General features: G+C 39.1%; 1 protein-coding gene across 11 annotated transcripts in view; it reads left to right on the top strand.

The window, feature by feature from the left end:
- dnmt3ab (DNA (cytosine-5-)-methyltransferase 3 alpha b) overlaps window positions 1–9,888 on the top strand; it is a 51,761-nt gene extending 41,873 nt beyond the window's left edge. For 7 of the 11 annotated variants that reach the window (XM_086157180.1, XM_086157206.1, XM_086157247.1 and 4 more), the window contains 8 exons: window positions 80–164; window positions 940–1,085; window positions 1,822–1,912; window positions 2,037–2,185; window positions 2,544–2,644; window positions 3,789–3,858; window positions 5,202–5,320; window positions 5,999–9,888. In XM_086157180.1, coding sequence (XP_086013306.1) covers window positions 80–164; window positions 940–1,085; window positions 1,822–1,912; window positions 2,037–2,185; window positions 2,544–2,644; window positions 3,789–3,858; window positions 5,202–5,320; window positions 5,999–6,140 — 903 coding nt within the window. In that variant the 3' untranslated portion in view covers window positions 6,141–9,888. The remainder of the gene's footprint in view (window positions 1–79; window positions 165–939; window positions 1,086–1,821; window positions 1,913–2,036; window positions 2,186–2,543; window positions 2,645–3,788; window positions 3,859–5,201; window positions 5,321–5,998) is intronic. The other 4 variants (XM_086157221.1, XM_086157230.1, XM_086157237.1 and 1 more) reach the window with 1 other exon arrangement.
- Window positions 9,889–11,457: the final 1,569 nt, after the last annotated feature.

The following is an 11,457-nucleotide window of genomic DNA, read 5'->3' on the forward strand; positions in this document are numbered from 1 at the left end:
ACATGAATGCTACAGAATCGACTTACTGTCTCCCTGATGAGTCTTCTCCCTGCCCTGTTTTTGGTTTTGTGTCTTTCAGGATCCGCCAAAGCTTTACCCCCCAGTCATGGTGGAGAAAAGGAAGCCCATTCGTGTCTTGTCCTTATTTGATGGCATAGCAACAGGTTGTGCAAGTTCTGTTCTCCGTTCCTCACGATCCTTTTCCTTCCCCCTTTGAAGAGTTTCCGAATTTTCGCAATTTCATTTGGCAGCATTTAATATTACCTTCAAATTCAATCCCTGATATTGTCAAGCTACATTACGTCATTGTGCAATATATAAAGCTGCATTCAACTCTCCAACGGTAGTAAGCTCAGCCATAGCATTAACTGATATGAAGTTGCTTTTGTGTTCTTTATTTTTGCGATCAACACAATTATTCCCACAATAGAAATATTAACCGTACTGTGGTTTTTACAGGTCGCAAATCTAGAACATTTTTCTTAAATCAGTCAAATAAAATATATATGCCAGATCATCATCAAGTCATACTTCTTCTCTCAGCACATTAACTCACAACCACACTGTGTCACTATAATAACTTACTTATAATTATGAACAAACTGAATGAGAGAGCCGTGCCCTCATAATGATGCTGATACTCATGAAATTCACCTCAACATAGAGCAACAGAATTAGATCTGTAAAGAAATAATTTTGTACCACAAAGATTACTTCTTATTTCTCTATTTCAAATATTCAAACAGTAATTCTGGATTAGCCATAAAGCTGCGATTACACTGCTGCTTGTTGCAGAGCATGTCCTCATCGTGTAAGATCATTTTCCATGTAAAGACCATAAAGTGTGCATAGAATGTAGCTTAGTCTGCATATCATATATTTTGAACTCCACATGGCTGAGTCCGTTGTTCCTCTTTGACGGTGGATCCCATCCTGCAGGGCTGCTGGTGCTGAGAGAACTTGGCATCCAAGTGGACCGCTACATAGCCTCGGAGGTGTGTGAAGACTCCATCACAGTTGGCATCGTCCGGCATCAGGGTCGCATTATGTATGTAGGCGATGTGAGGACCGTAACACGCAAACATGTGAGTCATGTTCTTTGGTTCCTGCGTGTGGGAGCTGCTGGTCTTTTCCCCTTTCCTGTTTCTACAATTCTCTCAAAGTGATTTACCTGACTGCAAATGCATTGCACATGGACGCTTGTGCCTGGGGGTAAATATAGCTGGACATTTGTGCATTAGATGCAGGAAATTGTGATACTCTCTACTTTGAGATATGGGTCGGCCGTTTCTCCTTTTTTAATTCAATCTTGTTTTGACTTTTTCCTAATTCCGATTGCTAATCACGTTTTGATTCCACCTCATTCTCGTGATGGCTTTGACACTGATGGGAAAAGTCCAAGATGGAGAAATTCCACAAGAAAAAGGGGCCATGAAATTGCCTGAGAAAAATCAGTCCGATGTTATCGAACAATTTGCAAAGAATTAGAGGAAAACACGATACCCAAATGGTCCTTTACAAGACATAACCTACAGAGTAAATTAGTAACAAAACTATTTGAAAATGTGATAATGCTCATTATAAACATGGAGGCCAGGTCATTAAACACCGGACTACAACTAAAGGTCGAGACACCTTTATTTGGATTTTGTAAATGAGTTATGCACAGATACAATAAGGAAAAAACGCTGCCTGACTACTATTTCACGTTTTCTACACTTGTTTCGTTTCTTTAAAAAAAACAACAACCCTGAGAGCCACGACATATCACAGGGGTTCGCTTTATCTCACAGCGCCTATCTCTTTCTTATCAACCTGCAGATACAAGAGTGGGGTCCCTTCGACCTGGTTATTGGTGGAAGCCCCTGCAATGACCTCTCCATAGTCAATCCCGCAAGGAAAGGGCTTTATGGTGGGTTTTAAATACTTTATAAACATACCGGTCTAACACTAAGTAACTCCTCAAAATACTTACATCTGCAAAATGCTCATTTTGCCCGGCTTCCTACTTAGCTTGTATGATTTTGATCCTGCAGAGGGCACTGGCCGCCTGTTCTTTGAGTTCTACCGGCTGCTCCACGAGGCTCGGCCGAAGCTTGGGGACGACCGGCCTTTCTTCTGGCTCTTTGAGAACGTGGTTGCCATGGGCGTTAGTGATAAGAGAGACATATCACGCTTTTTAGAGGTCAGCTTCACACTTTATTCCCTGCTCCGAGAGCCGATCTGGTGGCATTAAATCAGTACCTAGCTGATCTAATCTTAACAGGTCGTAATGGGTTATAATAGCTCCTACTAAATGTTCTTATCATGTATGTCTGGAACACGGGACTTAATGGGTTATGAACGCCACCACGTCTTTATCTTTACCTACATACCATCAAGAGAAACAGCGACCCTCTTAATTTTGATTAATCACTGTTAATTCGGTCAGTCATTATGCTCTCCAGTCATGATAAATGTTATGCTTTCAGGATGTGTTCTAAAAACATTTCTCTCTTGATTCCCTTGGGCTTTGTTTCTTTTTTTCTTTTCCCCGATGCCAGTGTAACCCGGTGATGATCGATGCCAAGGAAGTTTCCGCTGCCCACCGCGCTCGCTACTTCTGGGGTAACCTTCCTGGCATGAACAGGTCGGTGGGTGAATGGTGAGGGAAGCAGCTGCACGTTGTCTCACAAACTATAACACAGAAACATGAAAAATGACACACAGTTTGGTCCTTTTAAATCTCCTGACCTGTAAATATTTTATTTCAGTTTACCACATTATGATTAATGAATGAAGTGATTATTATAGTTTTATTTAGTGCTGTCTTTCGTCCACAAACAATCAAAATCGTCTTTCTCATTGGAGAATATTTGTATGAAGTCAAAGGTATTGTTTGTGTCAACCAGTAGTTTAAGCAGTTTAGGAAGTGACCGAACAGAAAAAGTCCGTCGTGATAAAATGCTTTAAATTTTTAACATGCACATCTTCCGTCGGCATACCTATCAAAAAGGATTAATGAAAAAAATCAATCTAAAATCTAAAATGTGAAGTCACACATTCACAACAATCGCATCTTTTTAGATCGTTCCTCTCAGAAATTCCCAGCCCGACTTTAAGAACACAAACTGAAAAGCCTTTGCCGTGAACTCAAAAATATATTCAGCGACAGAAAATTGGGGGTGTAGGATGAAACTGTGAAACAGGTCACCACGACTCCACTGCCGTGGCTCATTAGCCGGACATGTCACGTCTGGTTTTGATCACGAGCGACTACACTCGCGGCCTCGTACAACCAAACATCTCTCTGGTGCTCCATTTTTGTCTTTTTTTTTGGATTACAGTTCACTCTCCAGACGTTGATCCGTTTGTGTATGAATTTAAAAAAAAAAAATGTGATCATTGAGCCGATAACAAAGTGCGCTTCTGTGAAAACCATAATCATCGCACCTGGGACGTCCCTTAATACCGAGGTTGTCATCAACCGAATACGTGTGTGTCTGTGTCGGAAGTGGAATTCTATAACAATAAAACCCGCACAGAAGTCAAATTGGCTGAATCATTCAGAAGAGGCGTTTGGGTTCGACATCGGCAGAGCTGTTTTTTTTTTTTTCCTTTCTTTGTTTGTTTTTCTTTTGTTGTTGTTTGACGATGAAAAGCAAGGACCACCCACTGTTCCTAAAGCTGCGTATTCGTCAAGTGCAAAAAAAAGGGTTTGTGTTGGTGTGCGAACGCAGTGTGTGGCAGCGGGGTACAAACAGCAAAGTGTCTAAATAACACACTGTGTGTCTGTCCCTCCTCTTCAGGCCTCTGACCGCCATGTGCACTGACAGGCTGGACCTCCAGGACTGTTTAGAACACGGCAGGACGGCTAAGGTAAATATCGTCTGGCTTCACAAATACACTCCTTGCAGAATGCATCCATCATCGGCTAGATAACACGTCAAGAGGTTTCACTTTGCATTTCTTTCAAGGGATCTTTAGTTATCTCAGTAAAAACATGCTGTATGATGCCATTGTAACGGTCTTCTATACTAATAACATGACATACAAAATAATTCGCATGAGATTTCTCTCGTCACAGAAACCTGGGGGGCGTCAGGTCATAATCCTGACACCTTGTGGTAAACAGTGGTATCGTATTCACTATCAGCCACTATTTAAATTTTTAAACCGTCACAAGTTTTGTCGATGTTCTTGTTCCCTCAGTTTATTGTTATTAAGTTCATCTTGTCTGTTAATTCTTGCAAGCATATTGTTTGCGTGTGTGTGTGTGTGTGTGTGTGAGACGCAAGGGGGTAATTTGGAACGATATTCATATCATGAATTATTCCGTATTGTTCTGCTCATTTTTGAAAATAGAAAGAACGCATTTGGGAAAAATTAGAAGCAGTGATTTTTTTTTTTTTTCTATTTACTTCTAAATCATTCATCTTGAAGTATTTTTCTCGACATACTGTGCTGTAAATACATACTGCCCTCTTCTGGTCACAAATTAGCAACTGCAGATTAATGATACTCCGGCTGGACCTGGCAGGTGATGAAACCCCTGCCTTGTGAGGAAAATTGCACCGACACTGAAGGTGTTTCTGGACTCAGGTGTTGTTGTTTTTCTATGACGACGAGTGTTTTCCACTGGTCTCCGATAAGAAGCTGCCAGATTCTGTTTTTCTTCCCCAAACGCCAACTTTTATGTTTGGCCACTCCAGCGGAGCTGAGAAACGGCACACATTTGAGAAAGGCTTTATTTTTGTCACCGTTGTCTCTGAAAGTTGGTCGGGGCTCATCTCATCGCTCACCTGGCGAGAGAATCGGTCAGAACAGGATAAAGAATGTCCTTGAGTGGTGACAGCGGGACATCGGCGCTCCTCAGTTCGGTCTCGGGGCAGATGTTTCTTGGTGGGACCCGGTAGTGAAAGTACTGTCGGGCAGATGATTGTAACTCAAAGTCATAGGAACAACACTGCAGCTTTCTTCTTTTCTGGCTTCTTCTCCAGCACCACAGGTTGATTTTATTCCAGTGTTGAAAAACGCACAAACTAAAGTCTTCAGTGGGGATTCGAGCTCAACGACCTCTATTTGATGGAGGGATCGTTTTAATTCGGGGCTCAGTGATGTTTAATGTTATTTGTTTTCCATTTGAGAAGGGAGAAGACTGTGTGTATGTTGGTTGTTGTCGGGCTTGTATTCATTTCTTTCTGATCCTATTTCCACTTCAGTTTGACAAAGTGAGGACCATCACCACCAGGTCTAATTCCATCAAGCAAGGCAAGGACCAGCACTTCCCCGTGTTCATGAACGAGAAGGAAGACATACTCTGGTGCACTGAGATGGAGAGGTAAGTTGACATCTTTCCTTCCTGTCCTGGACAAGCTGAAAGTATTCTTGGAATTTATAGGACTTTTCTTTGAGAAGTATTGTGGAAGTTTCCTATTTTTGAATTAAGACTGAATATTCGACTTTGCGTCATCGATGGAAAACTCAATTGACTGTCAAACCAGCAGGTCTCCTAAGACGTTAAACCTTTTGGCTCGCTTGATCGTCTTAATCCAAAACAAGACAAAAAACCAGTAGGTACTGTTGAATCCAGATCAACATGTTTTTTTTAGAGTTTTTCACGTCTCTCTAAATTCAAAGAAAAATGCTTTAATGTGATGAGTTTGGTGTCTGCAACTATGAAATCAGCCAAATTCCTAGAATTTAACCCTCATATTATGTTAAGGGTCAATTTCACCCATTGGATCAATGGGTGAAATGGGTCCAATTGACCCTTAACATAATATGAGGGTTAAAAGCAGACTTGACAGTTGGCAAACACACTGACTGGGACTGAGAATGTCCTCCCAGCTGGATTGTCCTGTAAAATATATAAAAGAAAACAAGGCGAATATTGATTTCCAAAGAGAAGAATGCATTGAATGAGTCGTACTTCACGTCGTGTCCTCAACCGGAGATCAAAATTCGAACAAATGATCTTTACGTGTGCCCCTGGTTTCTGGGCTGGTCTCCCCGTCAGGGTCTTTGGCTTCCCGGTCCACTATACTGACGTGTCCAACATGAGCCGACTGGCGAGGCAGAGGCTCCTGGGAAGATCCTGGAGCGTCCCCGTCATCCGCCACCTGTTTGCACCACTCAAAGATTACTTTGCCTGTGTTTGAGCGGCAGTAGCGCTCGCTCCCCAAACCATTTAGGAACCACAACTCGACGCCATTGTGGCTAGAAATAAGAGCCTTGATCCTCAAATTATACTCTCGTATAATTTGAAAGCATTAAAAAAAAAAAAAAAAAAAAAAAAAAAAACACAACAAAAAAAAAACATTGATGTAGATTTCACATTATTACTTGTATTTGAATTGTAATTCTTATTCTATTTAATTTTGATATGTCATTTTACCTTTTAGCAGTGTTATCAAGTATTGTTGATTTGTTTGTGCAAGCTATACTTGAGACTATGCTTTCTTCTCAAGACACTGAGACAGAAAAGTGCTAACCGTAAATAGCAAGGAGACAGCGGAATGGGTTAGGAAACATCAGTGGGTCGCGAATATGTGAAACGCTTGTGTCGCGAGAGTGCGACCGCCCACGGCGACGCCGCGCTCCCGGCAACTGAGCCTCACAGAGACGCGGACAGGAAGTTTCTTTAGTGTGAGGAGAGCTAGTGTCTCTGAGAATCCAAAACACCAGATCACATATACCTCTTTGTTTACAGTTTCTATACACAACTGAAGGTAATAAAGGTACTACTGTAATATGGTTACAATACCATGGTGCTCCATGATGATGAGAAACATCATCGCCCATGTGGCGTCGCGACCTTCGACCGATACGGAGCTCTTTAACCTGTTGCTGGAAAAAAAAAAAAAAGTGTGATGTTTTTGTATTCTTCTTAGAGAATTATAATCTGTTCTGTGCCGTTTTGTTCACGTATAGGAGTGACAAACACTAGACTGCAAAATAGAGCGAATACTCTTCTGCTTTTTAGAGCTTTTATACCGTTTGTACTGGTGCTCATTTACTCTCAGCCTCCCCCGCGGAACGAACCAAGCGAGCCACATGGGCGAGTGATGTTTCCTGTCATTTTGAAAGAAAAAAAAAAAAAAAACCCTAAAGATCAAAGTCTGTGGTGAGCTACTTTTTTCTAGTTTCATCCTGACCAACGATATTACTGTACAACTGTTAGTAAACTGAAAAACTGTCAGGTGCAAATCAAACAATATGGTGCCGCTTCACAAAGTTCTTCTACCTTTTTATAGCAATTTTGTGCTGTTTTATCAACGTTATTAAGCACTTTTATATGTATTCTTTCTTTTTTCCTGATTTTATTTTTATTTTTTTTTTAAATATTGGTTGTCGTGACTTGTTTTGTTTTATGATGTGAACTGATCTACCCTCGTGTAATACTTTTTGTATACAAGTAGGGCTGTGCCAATAGAAGTGGAAGAATGGATTATTTCTTTTTTTTTTTGATATGTGAATCCCACATTCGACTCATTGTACAGTAGATGGACTGACATTCGTGATCCCGAACCCTTTCCCCTTAATCCATTATCCACATCACCTTTTTGAAAGCAGCAATATAGAGTATTACCATCCAGATACGAAGAATGTCTATTTCTATTAAGATTGTAAAACTGAGTTTAAAAACTATGTCACATGCTTTGTATGAACGTTTGTCCCTTGTCAGGGACAGCAGGCACAGTTGGCATTTCCCGCAGAAATCTAAATTCTGATCAAATTTGCCGACTAAATTCTCTTGATTGTAAACCTCCGAGATGAACAAGGAGGATTTAGATTTCAGTTTGTCAAAACGAAAAACTGACAAAGCAGCTGAGGAGATATCAGCACTCAAAGAGTAAAGATGATAATGAAAAAAAAAAAAAAAAAACGCTTACGCTGTTGCTTATCTATGTCATATTTAATAGTAAAACTTTGAAATTTAATTTCTTAATGTAATTAAGTTCTTAAGTGACCTTATTGCCATCAGTTTCGTCCATGCACAAATGGCTACGGATGAGCTCTTGTGACCAGTTATTTATAGAGCCCGACTGATACTGGTATTTGGGAGGAAATAAATAAATGTTCCGTATATGCTAAGGAATAATGTATTGTCCGCTAAATGTATAAAATGTACATGTATGAAAAATTTCCTAAATTAGCATGTTATCATGTATGCGTATTTGTCCTTTTAAATCAGCATTTAAATGTAGAGCTAATTTTGATATTAGCATATGTTACTCTTGAACAGTTTATAGAAACCAGCCACCGTGATCGTTGATGTAACATTAGCAATCAGCATAAATATAAGATTTAAGGAGGAAAGCTGGACGGGAAAACACGGTTTTAAAGGTGTTCCGTGTTGCCCTCAATCCCACAGATATCGACTTCGAATGACGCTCGAAGCTGTCATTGTTCGGAAGTTGTCGATTTCTTCTTATTTAGGAAACGGATGTTGAAAAACATCCCTGTTAGCATAGCAGTTCCCAACGTTTTTGTCTCAGACCTACATTCAAACAGACATCGACGTTGGCGTCCAGCCTGGGCTGAAGCGACCACAAGCCCATCAGCTCTTTTATGTGGCATTCTTCTTAAGTTTTTCACGTCAGCCAACGTGGCACTGAGACCAGTACGTCTGTGACAGGTCGATATGGGCACATCCGTGTACTGTATCTGTCGGGCTCTAGTTATCAACCCCTCCTGTGATACTTACATCCTCTCACCTCTGTACATTTTGTACATAAACCTTTCCTGTCGCTCCTTTTTGGATTCTTCTTTTTTTTTTTTTTTTTTTTTTAAATAATTTCCTCCTAATTTCCTATGAGATGTACAAATATCATTCTCTGCTAATATATATCATTCAATTAGATAAAATCTTTAAAAAAAAAAAAGAAAATCAAGTGGCAAATTTGATTCAAAACTTTGCTTCGAGCGTTTAGACGTAGGGAGACTCCAAGTCTGCTTTTTTTTTTTTTTTTTTTTCTCACAGATTAGTTTGCGTCAACTGAATCCTCACCTAAAAATCATGTGATCTCAGCAGTGGCCCGAGGACAGCTTTATTATGAGGAACGTCTCGACTTCACTGCACAGCCCTACATGGTGATGTTTTGTTTATTTTTAGTTTCTTTTATTTCATTTTTTTTAGCTTCTGTTTCTTTTGTAAGACTTTTAAAAGAGGGATTATAGGTGTTTCTGATGGTGCTAAACATTTTATCTAATCAAGAAAAATATATTTGATTGGAAGAGAAATAAACATGTCTTGACAATGACTGTTTTTAAGTTCCTTGTAGTAATGGAAAATTATTTCACTCATAAATATATTAACAAAGGCATTTTAACTTTGTACTTGAAAAAATAAGGGTAAATAATGAAAGGTTTCCTATATTGTTTTAGACTAGAGATTGCTGTAGTTGGTGCTTATCTGTGGGAAAAAAATTGTGAGGAAAAAAAAACAAAAACAAACAAAAAAAAAAAACGGTAATAACCTTTACTGTAGCATAATGTATGCTTCATACGCATCGCTTCTTAATCCTACATTCCATGCGGTAATATTCTCCATGTCTGTTTTCCAGATGTTTTGAATTGATGCTTATTTGTTTGTTTTTTCTGATCTGTAACTGCATTTCATTTCACTGGTCAAGGCAGGTCAATAATTCTATATTCAGTGATACTGTTGACACTTTTGTGTGGATTTTTTTTTTCCTCCTGCCATAACTGTTTTATGGCTAATATGCTTTTCCTCAAGATCAGTTCTTTCAGCAAATGTAGCAGTCATTCTCCACTTTGACCCCCCCATCCCCAATCCCCACCCGATTTATGTTTAGTGTCCAGAGAGAAGATAATGGCTCCGTATGTACTTGTGCTGGAGAACACTTGAATAAATGTATTGTTTTTGTGCAAAAAAAAAAAAAAGGGCGGATCTGTCATCTTTTTTTTTCATTCCCTCTCACGCTTCCGGGCATATTGATGTTGAATCAGCGTTTGTTTTCATGTCGGGGCAGCGGCCGGTTTATTCTTCCTGTTAATTTTCTTCTTACGTATATTGTGAAAATATATACAACTCTTTTTTTCATAATTACGATGCTCACAACGATAGGACGCATTAATTCCAACTGAATTCCATTTTGCTGCCTTGTTTATCGTCTTATAATGAAGTTTTGAGAATGTTGTTTGAATAAAACCGATGTTATTAGCATCTAGATCTTAAATTGGTAAACTGCAGTCCTTTTTTTTGCGGCAGTAAATTAACATCATTAATGACAATTTATGAATCAGTGGGAATAAGCAAAAAAAAAAAAAGAGACTGAAAATCAGTCAATTTTGCATGCACTTTACACTTAATACCTCATAGTTTAATGTTTACTGTTTAATGTAACAGTTCGCTTTACTGCTAATTTGCACTTGATAATGATTATTATAATATTAGAAACGCCTTTTCCTCTGCATGTGCAGTACATGTGGAGAAATTGAAAATAAAACTGACTTTGAACTGAATGTCCATATTCATATCCAAAATGACATTGATCTGACACCAAACTATCTTGAAATGGGCTTGAAATAACTTAGAAAGAAAAAGAAAATAAAACTACAAGTACATTCAGTGCACACACACATGCACGCAATTGTTTTCTCATTTTATGATGTTCAGGATCAGATGAGTAAAGCTGGAAATTGAAACGATTCGTATACATTGTAGTCATGCATAATATTCCAAATATACAAATGGACATCAAACATTAGAAATTAATATTGTTCCTGCTGATCACATGACCTGTCTGCCAGTGAGGAGGGTGCCAGCTCCCGTCTGGGGAGGGGGTTTACCCACACCTGGTATGATGTCATTATCGGATTTAAATCATTTTAACACCCCCGTCCCGCCTAATTGAAGAGCTCTGGCATAATGAAAAACCCCACACGAAATAAGAAATAAAAGTATTTCGCCATTAAGCTCGGGAAATAAAAGCAGATTTATACGGACTCCACCCTTTCCCTGTCCTGATGGTACAGCCCCGGCGTACCGGACACGCCCTGAGCCGGAGGTAATTGGTTGCTTAGGCGACCGAGCCTTCACTCCGCGCCTCTGATTGGTCAGTCACACCGCCGCACCGACTGGATGCTGCGCGCGGTGTCAGGACAGTCGGTAACGTAGAGATTCCTGCCGGAAGTAGTAAAATAAAAGCATGGCTACAAGTTCTTTTTTATATATATTTATATATATATAATTATGGAAAATATGTACGTGTGTTAGACATTATAAATAAATATTTAAATAAGTGCGTTATATTTAATTTATTTTCATTTGTTATGTTTTATATATTATTATATTTTTATTATTTGTTTAGCTTTTTATTCAAGATACTCGACAGTTGAGGCATTTTTCTATATCTTTACATTGTTTTGTTTTCAATTGCTGTCTTTCCACTGCTCATTATTGTAAATTATAAATTATAAATGTCTCTATAAATTATTAAATGGAAAAAA

The sequence above is a fragment of the Fistularia commersonii genome, chromosome 1, assembly GCF_037954325.1.
Source record: "Fistularia commersonii isolate RoL2024-O1a breed Wild chromosome 1, RoL_Fcom_v1.0, whole genome shotgun sequence".
NCBI classification, from domain to species: Eukaryota; Metazoa; Chordata; class Actinopteri; order Syngnathiformes; family Fistulariidae; genus Fistularia; species Fistularia commersonii.